The 26,008-nt window shown below is 41.5% G+C and overlaps 1 protein-coding gene and 1 pseudogene across 1 annotated transcript in view; one reads left to right on the top strand and one right to left on the bottom strand.

Annotated features, from left to right (window-relative positions):
- Cfap53 (cilia and flagella associated protein 53) overlaps window positions 1–25,499 on the bottom strand; it is a 37,407-nt gene extending 11,908 nt beyond the window's left edge. Inside the window, exons 1-7 of the mRNA XM_074069842.1 lie at window positions 24,208–25,499; window positions 19,894–20,123; window positions 19,097–19,270; window positions 14,184–14,487; window positions 13,248–13,466; window positions 8,648–8,864; window positions 6,926–7,028 (exon numbers count right to left, since the gene is read on the bottom strand). Of these exons, the coding sequence (XP_073925943.1) occupies window positions 6,926–7,028; window positions 8,648–8,864; window positions 13,248–13,466; window positions 14,184–14,487; window positions 19,097–19,270; window positions 19,894–20,123; window positions 24,208–24,276 (1,316 nt within the window). The 5' untranslated portion in view covers window positions 24,277–25,499. The remainder of the gene's footprint in view (window positions 1–6,925; window positions 7,029–8,647; window positions 8,865–13,247; window positions 13,467–14,183; window positions 14,488–19,096; window positions 19,271–19,893; window positions 20,124–24,207) is intronic.
- Window positions 10,188–10,927, top strand: LOC109695576 (small ribosomal subunit protein eS6-like; annotated as a pseudogene).
- Window positions 25,500–26,008: the final 509 nt, after the last annotated feature.

Below are 26,008 nucleotides of genomic sequence, written 5' to 3'. Positions count from 1 at the left end.
TTCTTTTTTCTGAGGTTTTCCATATCCTGGGTGTTTTCCTCTTTAATGTTGTCTATTTTTATCCTGAGTTCATTTATCTGTTTATTCATCATGTTCTCTGTTTCACTTTGGTGTTTATATGGTGATTCTATGGTTTCCTTTATTTCTTCTTTTGTTTTTTCAAATTCTCTATTTTTGTTGTCTTGGAATTTCTTGAGTGTCTCCTGTACATTTTGCTTGACCCTATCCAGTATCATCTCTATAAAATTCTCATTGGGTACCTGTCATCTGTCTTCTTTTAAATTATTCTTGTGGGCTTCATTGGGTTCTTTGGCATAGTTTATCTTCATTTTGTTGGAGTCTGGATCTGAGTTTCTGTTTTCTTCATTCCCCTCTGGTTTCTGTACTAATTTTTTGCTGTGGGGAAATTGGTTTCCCTGTTTTTTCTGTCTTCCCATCATTGTCTTTGGTGTTGTTACTGTCCCTGTACTGTGTGCAATTAAGTATTTTCTAGCTTGTAATAATAACAATGGTAATATTTAGAATGGAAGGGTGAGCTGAGATGGAAAGCAAGAAGTTAAAGGGGAAAACAAATACACAGACAAGAGGGAGAAAACAGAACAAGGTATCAGACAAGAAAGTTTCAAAGGTATAAACAGGGAGCTTTAGTGTACTAATTGACAGGAAGCTGAACAGACATTAGAGAGACAGAGAGAGGATTGAAAATCAAAAATAAAAAAAAAGGTAAGAATAAAAATAAAAAATAAGTTAATGAAAGAAATATCTATATATAAAAATGAATTAAAATAAAATGGAAAATAGAAAATTAAAAAAAAACCAAAAAACCAAAAAACCTCCAAGTTTAAATGCACTGAAGTTTCAGTCTTAATAATTTGGGTGTCTGTCTCAGTCTCCAATCCTGGAGATGGTGCCTCAGATGTTGTTCTGTAGTTGTCTCATCAAAGGGGATGCATAAAGTAGAACAAACCTACACACACACACACACACACACACACACACACCCCAAGTGTCCTAAGTTCAAGTGCAATACAGTTTCAGTAAGTTTTTCTGCTTGCAGGTGTAATTCGGTTGTTCTCTCATCAAAGGTAGGGAGAAAAAGAAAAAAAAGAGTCTGGAGACAGTTCTGAGAATGGTATCTGCAGCTGTGGCTTGCCTGCCCGCTGCTGTCAGCCTGCTGTAGCTGGCAGCATTATTTATGCAGATCTCTGGGGTGAGCTTAGCACTCACCTGGCCCCACTGGCTTTGTTTGTTCAGAGTTCTCCTGTGCGGGAGCCTCTGCTACAAGCTTTCCCCTTTCCAAGCACACTGGAAAAGGTGACACTGCACCCACATTGTCAGTCCTGCGTGTTTATTTACAGTTCATGTGGGAGGTGGGTCTTCCCTCCTCTCCTGTGGAGTTTTCCTCCCTCCGCCACTCTCACAAGTTTTCCTGCTCCTGGTTCCTGGGCGCACGCCCCCGCTCCTGCCAGAGCCTCTCTGGCCCGCCTGGCTTGTTTATTTACAGTCCTGGGAAGGATTCCCTTCCCCCAATCTTCAGCGCTCAGGGTGCCCCACTCTCTTTCCCACGTGTCTTTATTGTTCTTATTGCTTATTACTCAGTTTCTCTTTTTTCCCCGTGTGGAGGTTGGTCTGTCCAGGGGACTATGCTGTTCTGGCCCAGGCTTGTCTGTGGGAGTACCGCAGTACCGCGAAGCTCACCTTGTTCGCGTCTTCCCAAGCCTTCTGGGCATCGGCGACTGGCGGCCCGGAGGCCCTCCTGTTTTCTCCGTTTAATGTGAAGTCGAAATTCTCTGCACCGGCTGGAGGTGTGGAGGAGTCAAAGTTATGGCTCTTCTCAGTGATTATGCCTGCAAAGTGTGTCTCCAGCGTCTCTCCAAGATTTCACTATAGGAGGCTCGCTTTCTGCTTCCTCCCTTTAGCCGCCATCTTGGAATCCCCCGGTAAAACTTCTTTCAGCCTTTCACCCTAAGCTAGTGCTTGTTTCTGTCGATGAGGTGGGTCTCCTGTAAACACCAGGTTGTTGGTTCTTCCTTTTTAATCCAGTTTGCCAAATGGTGTCTTTGATGGGGAAGTTGAGCCCACTGACATTCAGTGTTAACATTGATAGGTATGTGGTGATTCCTCTCATTTAGGTGTTTTGTTGTTTAAGGGTTTGATTGTGTGCAGTTGAATCATTGTTACTCTCTAATTCCTTGTGTTTTCTTCTCCTGTGTTTTGATACTGCCTGTCCTCTTGTGGTTTTGTTTGCTTTCATTTTCTGTGTGCAGAATTCCTTGGAGAATCTTTTGTATTGCTGGCTTGGTGATTATATATTGTTTTTGTTTCTGCTTATTGTGGAAGACTTTTATTGCTCCCTGTATTTTGAATGATAGTTTTGCTGGGTAAAGAATGCTAAGGTTGAAGTTATTTTCATTCAGTTCCCAGAATACCTCACTCCATGCCCTTTTTGCTTTTAAGGTTTACATTGAGAAATCTGCTGTGATTTTCATGGTTTTTCCCTTATTTGTTATTTGTTTTTTCTCTCTTACAGCATTCAATATTCTTTCTCTGTTCTCTGTGCTTGTTGTTTTAATGATAATATCTCATGGGGAAGTTCTATTTTGGTCAAGTCTGTTTGGTATCCTGGAGGCTTCCCGTACCTGAATGGGCATAAGTTTCTGTAGATTTGGGAAATTTTCTATTATTATGTCATTGAATATATTATGAATCCCTTTTGCTTGGACCTCTTCTCCTTCTTCAATGCCCATGAGTCTAGGGATTGGTCTTTTGATGTTTTGATGGAGTCAGTGAGTTCTTGCATATTCCTTTTGCAGGTCTTGAGTTGTTTGACTAACAGTTCTTCAGTTTTCCTTTAATTCCTATTTTATCTTCAAGTTCTGAGATTCTGTCTTCTGCTTGTTCTAGTCTGCTGGAGTGGCCTTCCACTGTGTTTTGTGTTTCTGTTTGAGTCTTTTTTCTGAGGTTTTCCATATCATGGGTCACTTCCTCTTTGATATTGTCTATTTTCATCTTTAATTCATTTATCTCCCTATTTATAGTGTTCTCTGTTTCACTTTGGTGTTTATTTAGGGCTCCTATGAGCTCATTTATTTGTTTCTGTGTTTTCTTGGTATTCTTTATTTTTGGTGTCTTGAAATTTTTTGAGTGCCTCTTGTACATTTTGGTTAACCATATCTAGTATCATCTCCATGAAATTCTCCGTGATTACTTGCAGGATTTCGTGTTTGAGTGTGTTTTTCTGGACATCGTTGGGATCTTTGGTGTCATTTATCTTTGTTTTATTGGAGTCTGGAACTGGGTATCTGTTTTCTTCATTTCCCTCTGAATCTTGTATTAAACTATTGTTTGGGGGAGAATGGTTTCCATCCCTTTTTCTTCTTCCCATTGCTCCACTTGGTACTGTGCAAATATGTTCTTGACAGGCTAGTTGGTGGTTTTAGTCACCCGTTTTCTTTCCATTGATTTAATTTTTGCTTTGTGGCTGTTTTGGTTTTTAGCTAAGTTGGTGTGCTATTTCTGTCCCTGGTCTGGGTGTAATTTAGTAATAACTAATTTACAAGTTTAATAGCTGACCAGTAGTTTGTATGTTATATAGAAGACCCCTTGGTGGTAATATCTATAAGCAGTGGGAGTTGGGGGGGGGTTAATGTTTGTAAGGCTAGCTATAGAAATTGGGTAATTGGATAGGATGGCACTAAAGGGGGAGGTGGTAAGTGGGGGGTGTGAGTGGGGGAAGCAGCATAGGGTCTGCTGGTTTTTGTGGTCCTTGTTTGTGTTTGGGTGTATTTTTGTTGTTGTAGTAGAGGGTACTTGTGTTAGGGATTGCAGGGGTTGGGGTTGTGTAAAGTTGGTGTAGGAGGTTGATCAGCAGGTGACAAGCATGTAGGAGGGAGGGGTAGTCTGGTGACAGGTTGGGGGAGAATGGGAGAGGAAGGTGAAGGCTGGGGAAAGAGGGTGGATGAGAAGGGGCATAACAAGTTGCTGGGGAGGGGTGCAATGGATTTTAGCACAGGCAAAAGAGGGAGAGTGAAGGGGGTGAGAGTAGGGATGAGAGGATGATGATGGTAAAGTTGATAGTATAGAAAGAGAAAAAAAGATAATAGGAATAAAAATAATAATAGAAAACCCACAATAACAAAACAAACAAAAAAACCAAATCAATGGAATAATGAACAAACAAACAAAAAAGGACAAATGCCAGGTTCAGGAACAATGCAATTTCAGTCTTGTTTAAGTTCTGGAGTCACTCCTCCAGCATCCAGTCCTGGTATTGGCACATAAGCAGAAGCTCTGATGTGGTCTCACCAGGTGTTGGCTTGTGAGTAGTGTTTTGGTCTTCGGTCTACCAGTTTAATTGAAATTGTGAGGTGAGGTAGGTTTGCCAGATCATGCAGGGTGGTCAGAGCTATTGATTTCTCAGCTGATATCTGTGTTATCCTTCAGCTGCAACTGCTTGGTCAGCTCCTCCCCCAGTGAGGTGTGGCAGTTTAGGTTCAAATGCTGCCCTCAGGTTCAGGAGATCAGCTCTGTAGTCCACTAGTTGTTTTGTTCTGCTTTGGAGGTGGCTTTTCACTGTGCTTGGTTACTGGGATTTCCATGCTGGGGGCTTAGTTCTTTGCCTCACCCCCTTTCTGTGGGGCAGGGTCAGTGGTCCATCAGGCACCCCCCTTCCCCCCGCCCCTGCTCTGACAACTGCTTTGTGAACAGCTCTGTACCTAACGTTCTTAGAACTTCTTATCTGGTTCTCTACAGAGACTTTTCTCTGAGTCTCTATCACCTCTCTGCTTCTGCCTTCAGTTCAGCCCCTCTGACCCTGCAGCCTCTTTAACCTATTCTTAGTATTCATTCTGTAACATGTGAACACACACACACACATATATACATATATGGATATATAAAATTATGTGAAGTGTAATGTGTGATCTGAGACTTAATATTAGTAATTCAGATTGGAATAAAAGTGTGCTGGGCATGGTGGTGCACCCCTGTAATCCCAGCTACTAGGGAAGTGGAGATCAGGAGGACAGAGGTTCAAAGCCAGCTAGGCCAGAAAGTGAGAAAGACCCCATCTCAACAAAGAAGCCAAGTGTGATGCCTATGGTCCCAGCCATGAGGGAGACATGGGTAGGAGGATCACAATCTGGGGCCTGCCCTGAGCAAAAAAAAAAAAAAAAAAAATATATATATATATATATATATATCCTATCTGAAAGATAGCCTAAAGCAAAAAGAGGTGGGGACATGACTCAAGTGATAGAGCACCTGCCTAGCAAGCACAAGGCCCTAAGTGCAAACCCCAGGGCCACCAAAAAAAAAAAAAAAAATCACCACCAACAAAAACCTTTTGAACTTGCCAGGTATGGTGATTCACACTTTTAATCCCAGTACTCAGGGGGCTGAGGCAGGAGGATCAAACACTTGAAGCCAGTCTGGGGTGCAGAGAGGGAAAGAGAGACCTTAGCTTAAAAATCAAAGCAAACCAACCAAACAAAAGACCTCCTGCACAGTGATGTTCAAAGAGTTTCTGGAATGGTAAACAGTCTGAGGTGCTAAGTGGGTGACATCCTGGAGAGGGCAAGGCAGCCCCTATGCATCTCTTCCACTTGGCATTCCTCATGATGAGCACGTGTATAAAATGTGCTCCTGAGTTCTAGGAGAAGTTCCAGCACACTGAATCTGAAGAGACGGTGTGGGTTAGTCAGTCAGTCAGAGTGGCCTGGGACTTGTGACCAGTGTCTGAAGTAGGGACCATCCTGTGGGCTGAGCCCTTGCTCTGTGAGGTCTGTGTTAACTCAGGGTAGATGGTGTCAAATTTGAATTGTTGGAGGCCCAGTGAATGTCTGGCAAATTAGAGAACGGTGTGGTGCCAGAAAACATTCCATCAGTGCTGAGAAAATGAACGCCATGGTGTGAATATCCTCAGTGGCAGATTTCTAATTTTCCAAATATGGCCACAGTCCTGGCTTCCTTCCCATGTGGTTTTCTGCAGTAGGAATCTCCTCTTCTGCATCAAGAGGTGGAACCTCTTTCTTGACCCCTTGAATCTGGACAAGCTTGTGACTGCCCTTATGACCAAGGGAATGTGGCACGGTGAGCTGCGCCAGTCTTCCATGCAATCCTGGGCTGGGAGCTTCCTCTTCTGTCTCTTACAATACTTGTTATTGGAATGTTCCCTCTCAGAGCAAGCCACATGGAGAGACCACGTGTAGGTGAGATAATTTAAACCATTTCTGCTAATCTAGCTAATTAGGCTACTCTGCCTTTTAGAATTTATTCCATGAGGGGAAAATCTTGTTATTTCATCAGTATTTAGGGGTGGTGTCTGCTAGCATTTGGGTAAAAGTCTCCCAGAGGTCCATGTGTTAAAGACTTGGTCTCCAGCAGGTGGTCATATTAGGAAGTAGTGGAGCCTTTAAGAGATGGGAAGAAGGTCTTATGGTCACTGGGATCATGCCCTTAATGGGGCTATTGCATCCCAGCCATGAGTTGAGCAGCTTTTTGCTCTGCCATGTGCTCTCTGATACCACATGTTGCCCTGACAAAGTCCTAAAGCAAAAAGGCCAACTGACCATGGCCTGAAACTTTTACAATCGTGAACAAAAATAACCTTTTCTCTTTATAAGTTGGTTATCTCAGGCATGTGTTATAGTAACAGAAAGCTAATTCAGTGCCTATTTAAAAAAATTATATCCATTTTATTTCTAAAGGTGTTCATCCAGTTTAATGACTAATGTGTACAATGATAATAGAATTTAATTTTACCAAGATAGTTAGTGACTATTTTTACATAAAGTTTTGGGAACTACTCTGAGCTTCTGGAAGGACGAGGGAAATATTAATGTAAAATAATGTCAATAACACATGAATTAATGGCCATTGTCCTCCCAGGTTTTGGCAACAGATGGTAAAGGAAACAAAGTCGTACCTTGCAAAATTCTCCTTCTCCGCATAGTTTAGCTCTTCAAGACCTTTACATATGCGCTCCTGCTCCACAGCACGCTCTTCCTGTTCTTTGGCTTTCCGTTGTACTGAAAAAGGCAAAAGAAATTATTTCCAAGTGACTTTTGCAGAGAAGACCTGTCAGCATCTTTCTGGGTACCAAAGTCATTCTGTCTGGCTGGGCATGTGTGGTACACAGCTGTAATCCCAGCACTCAGGAGGCACAGGCAGGAGGATAGCAAGTTTGAGGCCAGCTTGGGCTACATAGTGAGATCCTGTCTCAAAAAAAACCAAAACAAGCCATACTGTCTTTAGAAAGGTAGAACTCAGAATTACTGGGGCTGGAGCATGGATCAAGAAGGGAGAAGTATGAGCTAGTCATGGTGGTATACACCTGTAGCCCCAGCTGCTTTGAGAGACTGAGGCAGAAGGATTGCTTGAGCCCAGGAGTTTAGGACAAGTCTGTGCAGCACAGTGAGAATTAATCCACAGAACTAGGATGAGCTTTCACTTGCAAAGACTATTTGTGTGAAATCTGTCAGTACCCTAACAGTAAATGTGCCCATACATTGCCTCTCTGGCAAAAATATATATTTCTGGCCGAAATGCGAAGGCGGCAGTTTACCCTCTCAAACTTTACTCTGTGACCAAGCACTGTTTGCAGCTGAGGAAACATAATGGCCTAGTATTATGTACGGTAAGAGACACACTGTGACTATAAGATTAATGGTACCCTAAGGCCTGGGTAAGCGTCTCTCCAGGTTGACACTGTGTTACTTAGTAGTATGATGCAACCTGTGTCTAGGGATTTTTATGAAACAAGGCCATCTCATCACACATGTACGGAAATAACGTTCAGAAACCTTAAAACAAACTCATCCTTATAAGAGAAACTTAAAACTTCGTTCATGAAAGAAATACCTAGCTTCTGGTGGACTGAATGCAAGTATAAAAAAGAGAAGAATTCCACAAATTTTGAGAATGGCCTCTGGATAGAGACTCTCGTGGTCAGTCAGTCATCTGAGATGTCAGCAAGCCACAGTGAAAAAATGATTTTTTTTTTCAGCACTGGGGTTTGAACTAAAGCTCAGGTTCTTGCACTTACTAGGCAGGCACTCTGACACTTGAGCTCTTGCCAACTATTTGCCTGGGGCTGGCTTGAAACCATGATCCCCCTGATGTCTGCTTCCCAAGTAGCTGGGATTACAGGCATGAGCCACCACCAGTGCCCAGCTAGGAAGATTCATTTTGAATGGGGGAACACAGAGAGCTTCTGGAGGAATGAAACACTTGAACTGGCCTTGAAGGATGTTTAGGATTTCTCAAGGTCAAGAGCATCACAGGCAAAAATAAATAAATAAATAAACTACCTAAGCAAAGCTATGAAGTTCTGAAGATATCGAAGAGAGACATAAAAATGAGGGGAGGGATGTGTCTGTGCTCCACCTTCTTTCGTCCTTTATAATCACCAAGGCATGTTGTATTTAAATGACACACTGTTCCTTCAACCGTGAGAACATCTCCCCTGGGACTGCTAGAATCTGCCAGGATATGAAATTCTTCCTGTGCTCATGTATCCAATTAGATAAGATCTGCAGAAGGAGGGATCTTGCCTTAATACTTTTTGCGTCACTCATGGTGTTTCACACAAACCTACTTAAATTGAGGTAAGGGCAGAATATAAAATAATTGTACTTCAGTTCCTTACACTTTTCCTGAACTTGGAGTTTTCTTGTACACATGACCTCACTCATGAGTTGTCTCCTTGCCTCCTTTTCAAGTCTCAGCTGTTTGTCCTTCTCAGCCAACTTCTTTTTCTTCTCTTCCTCTAAGATTCTGTCCAACTCTTTCTCCTGTGCCTTTTCTTCCTCATGTCGCTGTATCAAATATTTATTGTATATCTTCTGTTCTCGTGCCATATCTTCCTACAGGACATAAAAGTTAATTCATATGGCTAAAACTTTTAGGTGTAATAATGACATTAAGGATAAGTATAAAAGCAGTCTTTTAAGCTACCGTCCCAATCTTTCAGAGCTACATACCAAAACATTTACAGATGAACAATTATGTCTGGAGTTTACTTAAAAGACACAGGAGTGGTGGTGGGTAAAACTGAAACAAGAATGGCTGTTAGTTGATGGTTTTTGAATCTAGGTGACTATGGAGTGGGAAACAGTGTTGTAGATACAGCACCAAAAGCACAAGCAACAAAAGAAAATACAAATATATTGGACTTTCTCAAAATTCAAAACTTTTGTGATTTAAAGGACACCAAGCCACAAGCATGGCTCAAGCTGTAGGGAGCCTGTCTAGTAAGCATAAAGCCCTGAGTTCAAATCTCAGTACTGCCAAATAAAGGACACCAAGAAAGTGAAAAAGACAACTCACAGAATGAGAGAAAATATTTGCAAATCATTTATTTAATAAGAGATTTACATCTAGACTATATAAAGGGTTCTTGGGGTACACATGATGGTGCATACCTATAATCCAGAGACTTGGAGATAAAGACTGGTTTGAGGCCAGCCTGGGCAAAAAAATTAGCAGGATACCATCTCAACAAAAAAGCTGGGTGTGGTGGTTTGCACCTGTCATTCCAGCTCTGTGGGAGGTGTAGGTAGGAGGATCACAGTCTGAGGCCAGCCCCAAGCAAAAACAAGAGACCCTATCTGAATAATAACTAAAGGAAAAAAGGGCTGGGGGGCGTGGCTCAAGAGGTAGAGCACTTGTCTAGCGAGCACAAGGCCCTGAGTTTAAGCCCCAGTACTGCCAAAAATTTTTAAATAAAAAAATAAAATAAAGAACTCAATACTAAAAGGACAAATTACTAAAAAGAGTACTTGCCTGGCAAGCACAAGGCCCTGAGTTAAATTCCTACCATTGTGGTTTTTTTAAAAAGGGGGTTGCATGGGATGGGGGGAAGGTACTTCAATCAATTTCTCCAGGGGAGATATACCAAATGGCCGGTAATCACAGGAGAAGAGGCTCAATGTCATTTGAAAAATGTAAATCAAAACCACAATGAGATATCACTTCAGATACAGTAGGATGGCTTAAATAAAAAAAGACATAATAATATTGACAAGCATGTGGGGAAATCAGAACCCTCATACGGTGCTGGCAGGAATGTAAAATGGTATAGCCACTTTGGGAAGACAGTGTGGCTCAAAAGAAATGAAAACATTTATCCATATAAAAATGTGTATACTCTTTTTCGTGGCACCTCCTGGGCAGGCAGCTGCACCAAGATGAAGCTAAATATCTCCTTCCTGGCTACTGGCTGTCATAAACTCATTGAAGTGGCCATAAGTGCAAACTCTGTACTTTCTATGAGAAGCAGATGGCCACCAATGTTGCTGCTGACACTCTGGGTGAAGAATGGAAGGGCTATGTGGTCCTCGTCAGTGATGGGAAGGACAAACAACGTTTTCCCATGAAGCAGGGTATCTTGACTCATGGCCAAGCTCACCTGCTACTGAGTAAGGGGCATTCCTGTTACAGACCAAGGAGAACAGGAGAGAGAAAGTGCAAATCTGTTCGGGGTTGCATTGTGGACGCCAACCTGAGTGTTCTCAACTTACTGTACCAAAAGGAGAGAAGAGTATCCCTGGACTGACAGACACTATTGTGCCTCGTCGTCGTCCGGGGCCCAAAAGAGCTAGCAGAATCTGCAAACTCTTCAATCTCTCTAGAGAAGATGATGTCTACCAATGTGTTGTTAGGAAGCCTTGAACACAGAAGGTAAGGAGCCCAGGACCAAAGCAGCTAAGATTCAGCATTTTGCTATTCCATGTGTCCTGCAACACAAATGCTGGTGTATTGCTCTGAAGAAACAACATACTAAGAAAAATAAGGAAAAAGCTGCAGAAAATGCCAAACTTTTGGCCAACAGGATGAAGGAAGTCAGAAAAAAATGCCGGGAACAGATTGCAAAGAGAAGAAGCTGTCTTCTCTGAGAGCTTCTACTTCTGAGTCCAGTCAAAAATAAGAATCTTTAAGAATAACAAATAAATGATGAGATCTCAAAAAAAAAAAATGTACACGAGGTCTGTTGGAATGGTTCAAGTGGTAGAACACCTGCCTAGCAAATGTGAGGCCCTGAGTTCAAACCTCAATACTGACCCCAAAAATGTGTACGTGAATGTTCACAGTAGTATTACTTAAATTAGCCCCAAAGTAGAGACAACTCAAATGTCCATCAACTGATAAACAGATAAACAAAATGTGGTATATTCATATAGAGCCCTATAAAGAAATAAAGTTGGGATGCATTACACTGAGAAGCCAGGAAAACAATCACATAATCCATGAGTTCATTCATATGAAAGTCCAGGGTAGGGAGATCTATAGACAGAAAGTATGCTGTAGCTGCTTAGGGATGGGGGCTGGGAGTAGTGAAGAGGCAATAACAAGATAATGAAAGCATTCTAAAATAGACTGTGATGATGACTGCACATGTCTATAAATAAAATAAGAATGAGTGAGCTGTATTTTACATCTCAATGAGGTTATTAAAGATAAATAAAATGGCTGGGTGCTAGCCACTCACATCTATAATCCTAGCTACTTGGGAGGCTGAGATTGGGAGGATCGTGATTTGAGGTTAGCCTGGGCAAATAGGTCACGAAACCCCATCTCCAAAATAACCAGAGAAATAACCAGAGTAAAATAGACTGGAGGTGAGGCTCAAGCAGTAGAGTGCCTGCTTTGCAAAGCATGAAGCCCTGAGTTCAAACCCCAATCCCACAAAAAACAAACAAACAAAAAGCCTCCCTAAACATAGAACTACCATATGACCCAGCAATTGCCTTTCTGCGCATTCTTCCCAAAGCAAAGAAAAATTTGTGTTTAGACAAAAATTTATGCCCAAATGTTTATAATGGCTTTAATCCTAATCTCCACAAACTAGAAATGATTCAATGTCCCTCAACAGGTGAATGATTGAACAAATTACAGAAAATCTATACCACAAACACTACTCAAGAATAAAAGAAACAAACTGCTGATAGATGCAACAAGTTAGATAACTCTCCAGACAGTTATGAGGGATGAAAAATGTCAGTCCCAAAAGATTATACACTATATGCTTCCTTTATGTAGCATTCTTGAAATTATAAAATTATTGAAATGGAGAATACATTATACCTGCAAAGGGTTGAGAAGAAGATGATGTAAAAGGGAAGCAGCTGTGGCTACAAAAGGACAGCATTAGAGGTGCTGGTGGGGATAGAAACGATCTGTGTTTTGATTATATCATCGTCAAGCCTTGAAATTGAACCATAGTTTTGCAAAATATTACCATTGAGGGAAACTGAGCAGAGGATACAAGGGATCTTTGTATTATTTTTTAAACCATACTGTACTATACTTGAAGCCCTGGGTTCAATCCTAGGACCACAACAAACAAACAAAAAAGCAACAAAACAAAACAACAACAGCAACAACAAAACACCTGGAGGGAAAAGTATAAAATCCTTTAAGTTCAACCAATTCAGGATATAATACGTGGAAATATCATAATGAAACTCCCTGTATAGCTAGCTTAAGCAAACAAAACCGTCTTTTTCAAAAAATGGCGACATAAGGCTGGTGGAGTGGCTCAAGTGGTAGAGCTCCTGTCTAGCAAGCATGAGGCCCTGAGTTCAAACCCCAGTACCACCAAACATGGCAGGCAGGAAGGTAAAACAGGTCCTGTCTGGGGGGTTGGTACCAGTGGAAGAGGGGAAGATGTGAGGGAAGGGTGTAGGAGGGTGAATATAGTGGAAATATGTACACAATGTATGGAAATGGGAAAATGAGACCTGTTGAAATTATTCTAAGAACAGGGGGAGGCAGAATGATGTAGAGGGTGAATTTAACTTAAGATACATTGTAAATACTTTTGTAAATGTCACAATGTACCCCCCAGACAACAATAATATGATAAAAAATACCAATTCCAAGGGTAGAAGTATCTAAACAAATGTGGAATGCCTTTTCTTAATCTTTTTGCCTGACACTAAGACTACACATCGTTTAAGGTTTAACTCAAATATCACTTTTTTGGTGATGTCTTCTCCAAACTCTAGGAGTTTTCAAACTTCACTAATCATCAGAATCACCCTTGTCTCTGCCAAGACTTTAGTTTAAAAAGTGTGACTGTACAGCCTGTGGACTTCTGTTCCTAATTTCCCCAAATGCTAGTGCCGCTGGTTCACGTACGGTACCACACTCGTAGCATTGTATCTGTAGTTGTTTCCCACAAGACTGAGAACTCAACGGGAAATTCTCTCCAGCACTTAGTAGGCACTAAAAAAAAAAAATCTTACTCTTTTTTGCTTCTTTTTATCTGCTTCTTTCTGTAAATCCTGAAGGGCCCTTTGCACCAGTTTCAAGTTCAAGTCCTGCTCTTCTCTGTATTCCTGCTGAATGTGCTCCATCTTCTCTTGTAAGGCTTTCTGTAAAACGGTCCTAATTTCCTGCTTTGTCTTCTGTTTCTTTAGCTTATCTTGCTCATTCTCAAGTTTAATCTGTGCATTGTCTTGTTCCTAAAGTAAAGTAATAATGAAGACGATGACTTACTACGTTAGATAAATCAAATAAGTTAATGTATTTGCTGTAAAAGATGAGACTGGAATTCCTTAGAAATGTGCACGTACACACACACACACACACACACACACACACACACACACACACACATACACATACACTTTCTCATGGCTGAGTCAGCAGTAAAACTTTGTCAAAATTGCTGTGTGAGAGAAAGATTAAAAAGTAGTAAGTAGCTGGAGGTGTGGTTCTAGTGGCAGAGTGTCTGCCTTGCAAGCATGAAGCCCTGAGTTTAAAACCTACTACTGCCAAAAATAATAAAAAATACAGAATAAAAAAAATAACAAATGCTTGGGTCAGGGGTAACACCAGGACACAGGTTGTTTGTTTGTTTTTTTTTAAAGAAAAAAGTAAGAAGTAGTTGTGGAGTTTGAAAATGCAGAAAAGCATACAGACCTCACCTTTAATCCCAGTAGCCATCACCCACCACTTCTTTTAACATTTTGGTGCACTAGCTTTCCAGCTTTTACACTTCTAGGCACATCTGAACATATAGGTTTGGGTACATTATTATACAGCACAGAGTCCAAAAATGGAAATGTGCCCTGTAAACCAGCCCAGGCCCCCAGGAAAACTGCACAGTCCACAGGCCTGCAGAGAACACTAGGTCCACAGAGCCCAGCACCCCGTCACAAGCATTTGAAAAGGCCCACCACCAGGCGCGCCTCCTCTTCCTTCCGACGCTGGGCCTCCTGCCTTTGTGCGATGATGCTGGTGACCTGGGTGTCTAGCCCCAGGCGGGTGTTCTCCACCAGCTCTTTCTGTCTCCTCTTCTCTTGGGCTTCTCGCTTTTCCTTTGCTAAGCGGTCTTCCTCCCAGAGCCTGGCGAACATCTCCTCTTCAACCAGCTTTTGTCTCTTCAGCTCCTCATTGAATGCTATCTGGGCTTTCCGCTCCTCGGACACCGTCTTTTCATGGATGCAAACCAATTTAGTACGGAGCTCCTCGCAGTGTTCCCTGAAATGGGAATTTTTTAAAAAAGACAAATCCAGTTTTTGATGAGCCACTGCTCTATTTGGCACCTATCTGCATGATCATTTGCAGGAGTAAGAAAAGTCAAAGGCCTGCGTGTTGGTCACCTGTGCAGGGGAACCATGAGAGCATCAGGGAGGCAGGCTCCGGGAAGCTACTGCTAAGATTCAGACACTGGAGTCAGGCAGGGCAGGCTTTGAATCCTAGCTTTGTCAGATACTTTCTGATCTTGGATCAAAAATTCAATTTCTCTGGGCCTGTTTCCTCACCTGTAAAATAACTGCTTTTCAAGATTCTGGTGAGGATGAGGGATTAAAGATGTAAACACCTGGTAGATAACAGGAGCTCAATAAATGGTAACTGTTATATTACTGTAGTGGAAAACAGGAGCAATGGGTACCTGCAATATTCCAATGCATTAAGGATTGCTTGGACGAGAACCTGCGTGCACTTCCAAGGGCAATGTCAGTGGATCATGGGCCATGGGGTAGCTTCTCCAGTGCCCCTGCACTCCCAGCAGGACACATTCCTATGGAAGGGGTTCCTGCTCCAGTTGAGAACACAGCCATGTTGGTGCTGTCCAACTACTCCTTTACACCCAGGCTGATGCCACCATTCATGAAGTGCTCTTTCAACAACTGTTCAGAGACCCCATCCTTTTTTTCGATCATAAGTCTTTCAATTAAATGTCTTCAAGAGTTCACTGAGTCTGCTATGGTTTGGTTATGCTTTATCCCACACAGGTTTGCATGCTAGAAGGTTGGTCCCCAGGGTGGTGAGTTGGAAGGTGGTGGAACCTTTAAGAAGTAGGGCCCAGTGGGAGGTAACTAGGCCAGGGGGTCACCATCCTCAATGCTGTCTCCCAGTTATTATAAAAGAGTGATCCTGGCCCCTCCCCCATCTCTTCCTTCCTTGCTTGCATATGGGCCCCTTCTACACACAGCTGGTTCCCCTTCCAGTACTCCATCATGTTGTGACACAGCCACAATGTCCTGCTGGAATGGCATCACACTGTTAAGACCTTCCAATCACCATAACTGTGAGCCAAATGAACCTCTTTATTTTATAAGTTACAAAGTCTCAGGTTTTTTGTTATGGTGACACAAACCAGACTAAGATAGAGTCCATTTAAAGGACTGTGGTTCTTAATGCTGTCTGCACATTAGAATTATATAGGGATATTTTCAAAATTCCAATCCTTTCCTTCTTCCTTCTCCACCTTCTAGGCCAGATGAATGAAATTAGATATCTGGGGGTGGGACTCGGGCAACCTTATTTTTTTTTTTCAGAGCTCGCCAGGAAGTTCTGGTACGAAGCCAAGTTTCAATATCAATATGCTGATCAATATCAGGTCCTCCTGGTTTCTCAATCAAATGTAGCATCAGGAAGCTGAAGTTTGTGGAACAAGCTCAATGAACTTTTAAAGATATCTGAGTTGCTAAAACTGAAAGAAAGGATAGGACCTAAACTCATGGCAGTGGAAGACAAGCCCACACATCAGATATTGTGGAGTATTGTTTTCTATTTAATGAAGGTTAGTCTCATTCCTCTAACCAAACTCGAATCTCTTTAAGGGCTGGGACTTAGGAGTATCTCTCTCCCCTCCCCTTTTCTTCTCTCCTCTCCTCTTTCTTTTGAGATGGTATCTTGCTATGTAGCCCAGGCTGGCCTTGACTCCTCCTGCCTCACAATCCTCCTGCCTCAGCCTTCCAAGTGGGATGTGTCAAGTTCTTTGATTATGTATTCCATTTGGTAAAAAAAAAATTCTAAGCACCAACAAAAATATTATTTTGATTGTATTCCACTATTATTATATTATTAAATATATATAAATATAAAATCAAATAGAGAAGAGATAAAAATAAATATCAGATATCTTCCTCCTATACCTTAATAATTCATCTATTCACTTAACTTTGGGAAGTCCTTGGTTTAGGGATGCTTACTTTTATTAATAGATAGACAGCATATCTGTCTATTTTAAGTATAATAAGCACTGATAAGAAGAAAATTTGGTGGTTGTAAGTGCTTTACAGTTTACAAGTTAATCTCACACATAACATCTTATTTGATCCTCACAAATGCCTTACAATTTGGATGGAGCAGCAGGCATCATCCCATTTAGAGTTTAGAGCCTAGGTGTCTTTCTAAGCCATGTAGCTAGTTACTATTAACGACATTTAGCACAGTTATTGAGTGCTCATTATCCATCAGGCACCATTCTAATCACTTTACTATGTACAAACTCTTGCACTCGTGGTAACACCCAATGTTGCAATGAACATTACTGCAAGTTCATTTATATTATTATTATCTTTGGTTTACAGATGAGGAAGCACAGGCCTGAGAGAGCTTACATCTTATCTGAGTTCATGCATCTCAAATATGGTAGAGATGGAGCTGATGATCTGGAGGATAGCCCTGGAGTTTGGGTACTTATTGGATCACCTCGACAACTAGCCCAGGCAAGACTGCCCTCAAATGTCTGACCACATATCCTAGGCTATCTGTTTAATAAAAGCACCTGAAAACCAACCTCCAAAATGTCTACCTTAATTTGAAATCTAGTCATTAATTGTATAAAAACTGTAAGACATTTAAAAAGATGTTTCACAATGTTCCAAAAATATGATCCATAAAAGAAACATTGATAAACTGGAGTTCCTTAACATTTTTTTAAATTGGCTCTGTGCAGGCTGGTAGAAGTGACTCAAGTGGTAGAGTAGCTGCCTTGCAAGTGTAAGATCCTGAGTTCAAACCCCAGTACTGACAACAACAACAATAACAACCACCATTGGCTCTGTGAAAGAACTTCTTAAGAAGATAAAAAGACAAGCTACAAACTAGAAAACACATTTTTACAACCCACATATCTGACAAAGGACTCATATATAGAATACATAAAACTCTAAAACTTAACAGCTATAACATCAGCAATCTAATTAGAAAATGGGCAAAATATACAAAGAGACATTACAAGAGAGGATCATAGGATGGCAAAGCTGCTCAATATCACCAAACATCACGAAAATGCCAAGCTCGCTCACAATAAGATACGACTACATACCAGCTGTGCCTTCCACCATACCCACTCCTCACTGCAGGAGCTGACTTCTCTTGCTGCCTTCTAGTAGGAGAGATTAGGGCAGTCTGTGTCAAAGGCAACTTTATGGAGCTGCTACTAGTAACTGAGCGAGGAGATCTTCAAGGCTTTTCTCTGAACCATGTCTTGGTCTGTTTTTGCTGCTTTCTCATACCTGCTAACCTTTGGATTTCTGACCTACTTAAATTTTGAGTGCTATTAAAAATGAACTCTTGCATTCCCCAGTCTTTGACTTGGGGTCTACATTTACTCTAGACTATTTGTTCCCACATCCAGCTTAACATGATGCACACCCTTGCACCATGCATCCTCAGCGACCTGATGACCTAAGTGACGCCCATTTTTCTTAAGCCACAACAGCCTAGCACAAAGTAGGGGCTCAAAATATTTACTGAAGGAATGAATGCTAATGGCTATGTTTTAAACACTTTCAGCTAATACTCGAATTTTTCAATCCCTTCTGAAGATGAAATTCTTAACCTGTTACTCTGAAATGAAAGGACAGATGATGACAATGAAAAGTGGGTGGTCTGCAGCATTCCCCGGGTCACATCATGAGGCCAGCACTGCATTGAAATGAATGGAAAAAGGGGGCAAAAGGAGCAAACTAAACTGAGAACCACGATAGCAATTCTTAATGTTCACCCTCTTAGAAGTGCAAGGGGCACTAACAATATAAACGAGTTACACTGAAATTATAAATTAAACATATGTTCTTAATCCAGGAACTGTAAGGTACTGAGACTTTTCAGAATATCTTCACTGTAGAGGAAAAGAATCTCTCAGTGTGTGAAATCTCTTGATGATGTAATGCTCCAGATCACCTCAGAGGGTGAGCACATCCCTGAATCCTTCAGCATGGGGCTGAAATCAAGGTGTAGATTCAGGGTGTCCTAAGGTGGAAAAGCGATATGAAAGGGGATATGGAGGCGAATACAGGATGGGATTTAGTACAGTGAAGTCTAAGGGTCTACAAGCTGAGGGTCCCGGGGGTCTGGGTCAGGAAGTGGATCAGAAGACCAAGTGATCAGACCCTAAGGATCAGGACACCAGGTAAAGAAAAAGACTATGATAATAATAATAATAATAATAATAATAATAAAACCAACAGGAAATCGAGCACATATTCTGCACAGGGGGAGACCACAACAGTAGTGGGAGAGCCCAATTTTACTAAAGACTTCCTGGGGCATGCTTTAAAAGAACCTCCTGGCAACAGCAAGGTTGGGGTTCACAGCTAAAACTCAGTAACAAAATCTCACTTGGCACTTCCATTCTAACTGGGAGGCAAGTACAGAGCTCCGGAGCAGAATTTTCAAACAAACTCAGCACCTGTACTTTGAGTGATCTGTAATATAATTACCAAGACTCAAATGTACAATTACTGTGTATATCCACCTAAGGCTGTAATTTACTGTAAATTAGCATTCTAAATCTTTTAAAATATACCATACAGACTTCATATTCTGTTTGTTTTTCCAATTCCATTACCTGAATTGCTGGTCTAACTTTTCAGCCACAAAATCCTGTCTTTCTTTTTCTTTCTTCTCTTTTAATAATCTGGTTTTCTCTCTCATTTTATCCTTTTTCTCTTCAATGTTTTCTTCTTTCAACTGCATTTCAGAAAAATACTCATTCTCTTCTGATGCTAAAAGTACACGTAGCCTGAAACAAGTAGACAAAAAGACAAACACCATAAGAAAATTAGGATTGGAGGTGTGGCTAAAGTAGTGGAGTGTCTGCCTAGCAGACGAGAGGCCCTGAGTTCAAACCCCAGAACTCCAAAAAAGGAAAAAAAAAACCTCTCACGACATGTGCATTTTACTGTTTGTTAAACTCAATTTCAGAATTAATGTCTAATAAACTCTTGAGGAAAAGATCATTTTAGTTCTCCATAAAATAAGATACTGATCCGTGCTGCATTTTATTTGATTATTACAAATGAAATGTAAATCTTCAACAAAAGCAGTAAAATAGATTTTAATTAAAGGAACAAAATATAAAATGTTTTTGTTTCCCACCAAACCATAAGTTATCTCAAGTAAAAATATTAACAAGCAATAACTATTGATTTGAGTATGAAAAACTCAGCCATAATCTTAACTATACTTGATTTTTCAACAGGTCAATGTCAAATTGTAGTTTCCAGAGCTGGAGATGTAGCTCAGTGGTAGAGAGCTTGCCTAGCATGTGAGAGGCTTTGTTTTTATCCCCAGCACTGAAAGGAAAAAAAATGTGCTTTTTGGGGAATGTTTCATAGTCTGGGCCACCAGGTTTACAAGCCTTACTTATTTCGTCTTTCTTCAATGTTGATGATAAACCCTTGCATGGCATCCTTTACTCTTGCTCGAACAAGGCTTGAAAAACACTTGCGATCAATATGCTGGTCCCAGTCAACTTTCAGGCGATTCCGCTCATTTGACTTAATGGAAGCCAAGGTAGCATGATACTTCTGGTGTCTGTGTTGGATTTTTTCTAGCTGTTGCTCAGCCCCAAGGGTTTTGGGAGGCTTGGCTCTCTGAAAACAAAGCGCAACTATTGCTTATGATAGCCAAAAATCAAAAGTATGTCTTCAGTTAATCCTGACTTACATCAATAGTTAATATTAAATAAAATTGGGTATAAAAACTAATACATCCTGATACAACTGAAAATAGCTTAAGCACCTGAGGATTAACTCATTTGAATCTCTGAGTTTATACTTAAGATTCACCAAATCAGTCTCAAATACAGATGCTTCTTGTTTCATGATGGAGCTATATTCTGTTAAATCCATCATAAGTTGAAAATACTGTCAACCAAAAATACATTTAGTGTACCCAAACCTACCAAAAATCCTAGCTTGGCAACATAGTACACTGCACAGTGTCTGTTTTTCACCCTCATGATCCTGTGCCTGCCTGGGAGTTGTGGCTCAAGGCTCTGCCCAGTGTCTTAAGAGTGTCATACTGCATACTGCTAGGTCAGAAAAAGATCAAAATTCAAAGTGCAGTTTTTACTGGAGTATCATAAAGCAAAAAAAACAAATATTATGTTAGACTGGTGGAATGGCCCAAGTGGTAGAGTACCTACCTAGCAACTGTGAGGCCCTGAGTTCAAACCCCAGTACTGCCCCCTCCAAAAACAATTCCTAAATTGAATCATTAGTTGGGGATTATCTGTATTTCTACAGTGTCCTTTGGGTAAAAGTAGATATAAAGTTAAAATTAAATCATGGCTCTAGAAATTTAGTCAACCAGAGATATGAGTGTGTGCCTAATGAGCTTCAAATAGGATAGACCTAGATAATACAATAATTATTTCCTGATCTTGATCTTACCACCCACTATCCCACATTGTTTCTCAGGGGTAGACACCATAGTTCCCACTATCAAAATATTTTCAATGAGAAGGGGCTACTATCTAAGTATATATGTAGTGAGTTGTGACAATGAAAAACTCTTTACTAAGAAGTAAATGAAAGGAGGGAGGGCAGAAGAAAAGGAAGGAAAAAACAACAAAAGCTGGAGGTAGAGCTTTATTCCTATTTCTATGGTTTCTAGAAGTTTGACTGTAAGGGCTGAGCTCTTGACATTCTGGGGTGGGCTCAATTTCTATAAATGTATTTTTATACAGATGTCCTCTTAAAACTTGGAAATACATGCACATTTTGAATACATATTAATACACTAAATGAAATCTTAGAGACTACCTTTTTCATAGCTGTATTTCTAGAATAATTCTACAACTGTCAAATCTCAATATTGATAAATGAGTGAATTGATTAATGAGTGAACAGATGTTTCTGGGTGGACTTGATATAATTTCCACATCTCCCGGTAACACCATGGAATCCATAGTCTTTGAACATTATGTTTTCAGTAGGAGTTTTATCCGGTCATCCTTGCAAGGGGGGTGGTGTTATGGGACTCTGGGATGCCAAGCTATAGTAATGAAACTCTAACTCATAAGGCATGGCGTTATTCCGGTAATTTACATTTACAACATCAGTGTCAGAATTATCAGAATGCTAAGCTTTGGTGTTTGTGACCAAAATCTTCAGGGGAAACAAAGCCAATATTTGATGGTAGGTTGATGAGAAGATGCAGGGCTTGGGATACACATATAGACACCAAGATACAGCTGAACAAGATGAGACAGGCTAGAGGGAGAGATGGGAGGGGACACAATATGTTAGGGAATATATCATGAGACGTAGATAATCCATACCAGATTTATTTGAAGCCTAGAGTCAGTTAATCAAACTATCATTCTTTAATATTTCTGGCACCTTGAACGTAGATTCTGTGACAGGCAAGCAGACTAGGGGAACTAACGCACCTTGGGCAAAATAAGAAGCAGGAACTCAGGCTCCTGGCAGACACATGGGCTGAGAACAGGAACTACACACCAAGGTCATCTAGAAGCAACTAGGCTCTGAGGTACATTTGGTCTGAAGAGAGGAAAGGGGGCAAAGGGTGGTAAAGCATGGCATAAGCAAAGGCTTGGGGAAAGCATCCTGTGTAGGATGTGTAGGTATGACCTGGAGTTCTCTGCAAGATGATGCCAATCCAGGCACAGTCTTAGTACTGCTAAAAATCCACACTGTTCAATAAAATACATATTGCAAAAGATACATAATTTTACACTTTCTACTAGCTGCATTGAAAAAGTGAAAAGAAACAGGAAATTAATTTTGATGATGTGTATTTTATTTAACCATTATACCCAAAATACCATTTCAGCATGTGGTTCCACACACATCTGAAGTGGTCGAAAGCCACGTGTGGCCAACGGCTGCCATGTTGGACCGTGAAGCTCTGAATCACACTAAAGTGCGACAACACAGGATTTACCAACAACCCTGTATCACTGAAGGATTGTGTTACTCTAACATCTCAGATTGTAGTTTCCAGGAGTATAATGCCTAAAGAACAATGCCTTCATCCAGTTGATTCTTGCTTCTACCCATTAGAAGTTACCAGTTTACTTGTTGAGCAAGTAACTTAATCTGAGTCTCAGTTTTCACATCTGTCAAATAAGAAAAATATCCTCCCAATGGGCACTCATACTGTATTTTTTTATTGCTTTTATAGTTTAAAGTTCAAGTATCACCTCTTGGTAGCTTTAACTCTTCCCCAAACACAACTCTGTCACCCCTATCTCTACATTTCTTATCACACTCAGATAACTGAGAAGCAGATGCACCAACTCTGACCTATTCTTTTTCCTCCTAATTCTTCTATAAGCACAAAGTATTCAATAGGCCTGCTTCTGTGTTTTGGTGGTAGATTTTTCTTCCTGTTCCTTATTGCTTTCCAACATAAGCAAGAGAGCCAAACAAATGGCCTAGCCCTCAGTGCTGCATTTGGATACAGGACCCCAAAGTAGATCAGTTTCTGTCCCTCATGAAGTCCATCTGGGATTATCACCTTGAGCCCTAAAAATTCCATAGAATCTTCCAATCTATTGCTTTCCAACTCCAGATCCTGCAGTACTTGGGCAGGGAAGAGAGGAAGCAGGTCTGTAGGTTGACTGAAATTTGCTATGTGCACTATGGAGCATAACACAACTGTGTCCTTGACTCTCTATTCCTGATCTTTCTTCCATAACCTGCCATTACAGAGCATATAGACTGTTATCCACTTTAACAGTTTATGTATGAGTAAGGTGTTTCTTTTTTTTTTCCTTTATTCATATGTGCATACAATGATTGGGTCATTACTCCCCCCTTCCCCTTTCCCTCTCCCTTTCCCCTCACTCCCTCGCTTCCAAGCAGATACAGTAAGTTGTTCCTTAAACCAGAGGAAAAGCTCCTTAAAGGCAGATATCAGGCTTCCAATGACTGGGAAACCTCCTAGAGTCACTGGACTCACCCCGGTATCTTCCACAGTGCCATGCACACAGCAATGGCTTAAGCAATAACTATGTAATTGCCTGATTACATGTGATAGGTTTTCTGGTCTGTAGAAACTAGTTCATAGGAACAAAGGAATCCAGATACAAGATCCAGTAGTGTCTGGGATTCTCAGCAAGATGCATCAGATGCTGCAGCAAACAGCATTCCTGTGGCTTATTACCACCCCAGCCTCGGAGGCAACCACCAGGTGTATATATCCAGGTCTGCGGGTACGCTTCTGCCCAGCACTGGTTACTCCTTGAGTTGGCTTAGTTAAGAAAGCTGCTATATCCACACACACCTGCTCAATTCCCCTTGTTTAGACAATTTTCCTAGGGGCGTAGGAGAGGCACAAGTGCTGAACCAGGGACCAGCGCAGATCCCAGATATGCTCCCCACCACATGCAGGCCACCCCCATTGCAAGGGTCAGACCTCTTTCAGGTAGCTTGGAGATTCAAAATAAATAAATAAATAAAATAAAAACAGGTTCTTAGTACTTATTGTAACTGGAGGTCGGGAGGGAGAGGGAGAGGAAAAGGATGGTAAGGACTGAGTGGGTGAAGGAAGGATAGAAATGTGAGCGACCTCGTCTCTCCTTTCAAAATTCAACCTACTGCACCAGGAACCGTTCCCCTAGGAAAATTCCCGAAGCTAAGTTGGTCTCGGCTAGGCTGGAGAGAGCAGGGAAATGAAGAAACGGTTCGGCACACATCCTGCGCTTACCATGAGCACCACCTTGGGAGTGGGACCCCTAACCTCCCGCTGTACGATGCCAAATCGCTGGCTGTGCATTTTCGATTGTCCTGGGGATGAGGCAGCGGGAACCACAGCTACCTGTGGGGCCCGCTTCTCCTAGAAATGTCTGGTTGCCAAGGTGCGCCTCTCGCGTGATGAGGGTTGTGGAGGTGGGCGGAAGTCGTCCTGTTGCCATGGGAACACAGACGCCGCAGGCCCTAGAGACTTCCTCTTGCAGGGGAGGAGCTGAGTCTGCGCGTCATTACCCCGCCCATCACTCGCCCCAGGCCAGACCAACACTCGGTGGCCAAGCTCCCTTCCTTCAGGGTTCAGCAGAATGGCAGAAAAAAACACCTCTTCAAGGCCTAAATACAATTCCAGCTGGCTTTGCTATTTATAACCTGTAATGGGTCTCAGAGCATGAAGTTAGTACTGAAAATTTTATGGGAAGGTTAAATTCTGAACGACCTGTAAGTTACTCTTGATGATGGCAATAATAATCACAGGACAACCTTATACTTGTGTAGTTCTTTACAGCTTGCAAGGTATTTTCAGATTCAGCCTTTAAGCCTGACAAATATCTTACAGGATTGATGGAACTGCAGGAATTATCCTTATTTTACAGCATAGTTAAGGCTCAGGGAGCCTAAGTGCTTTATCAAATCACCCAACCATAACGTCAATAAAAATCTTCCTATAGCACTGGGCAGAAACCAGGGCTCAGACTTAGGGCTCTCTAGTAAGAATGCAGATCAAATGGACTGGTGGATCAGTAGTGGGATCTGGCTGAGCAAACGACCGCGTTTGAGTCAACCAGTCACAGTAGGCCAAGTAGTCAGTTCCTGAGAATCAGGATCCCAGGCAAGAGGGCTGGGAACATAAATCAGGGAACCAGACAGGCCTTTATCACAGATGGGAACCACAGTTGTGTTTCTTAGCAAGAGTTAGATGGTAGTTATACCTAAAAGCCAATTAGGAATGTCACTTTGGTGCTCCCATTCTAAAGTGGAGGTGAGCATAGACCGCTACAGTACAGGAAAAAAACAAGTAACTGTCAGTCATGACATTCTAATGACCAAAGTACAAATAATGTGGACACCCTCTAAAGGCCATGGATTACTATAAAATGGCATTCCTTAATCATTTGTAATCCACACACTTCAGATTTTCTATGTGGTATGTTTTTAGTTTTGGAATCCATTTCCTGAATTGCTGGTTCAGCTTTTCAGTCACAAAATAATGTCTTCTTTTAATAATCCCTTTTAATAACTTTTTTTTCTCCTATATCACTTCTTTCAACTGCAGTTCAGTAAAATACTCATTTTCATTTACTGCTAAAAGTTTACGTAGCCTGAAACAAACAAAAAAGAAAGAAATTAGGAGGTTGTCTGGGTTCTCTGGACCATGACCTGAAAGGGTCTTTGTGTCTCTTGGGCACTGGCCCATGAGACAGAACACTTAGGGGAGAAGGGAGGCAATGGAAACACAGCAGTTGGCCAAAGGCCATTGAGATTTGGGGGCTCCCCACCCACAACCCCATTTGTACAGCCAAGAGGATCCTGTTGGAGGACTCACAAAGGCCACAGGAAAGCTGACCCATGTGGTACAGTCAGTGGGCTGCAATCCAACGTCGGTCCCAAGCTCATCTTGCAGAGCATTCACTCTAGGCAAGTCTGGTAATTCAATTCTGGTTCAGCTTTGCCAGTTTCACCACTCTTTGGGAGAGTAGTTGGCTTCCATTGGGCCCTGCCCAGGACAGACGTGCCAGCCATGCAGAGGCCCCGCTCCA

The sequence above is a fragment of the Castor canadensis genome, chromosome 4 (assembly GCF_047511655.1).
Source record: "Castor canadensis chromosome 4, mCasCan1.hap1v2, whole genome shotgun sequence".
In the NCBI taxonomy this organism is placed as follows: Eukaryota; Metazoa; Chordata; class Mammalia; order Rodentia; family Castoridae; genus Castor; species Castor canadensis.
This window is presented reverse-complemented; position numbering and strand designations above follow the sequence as displayed.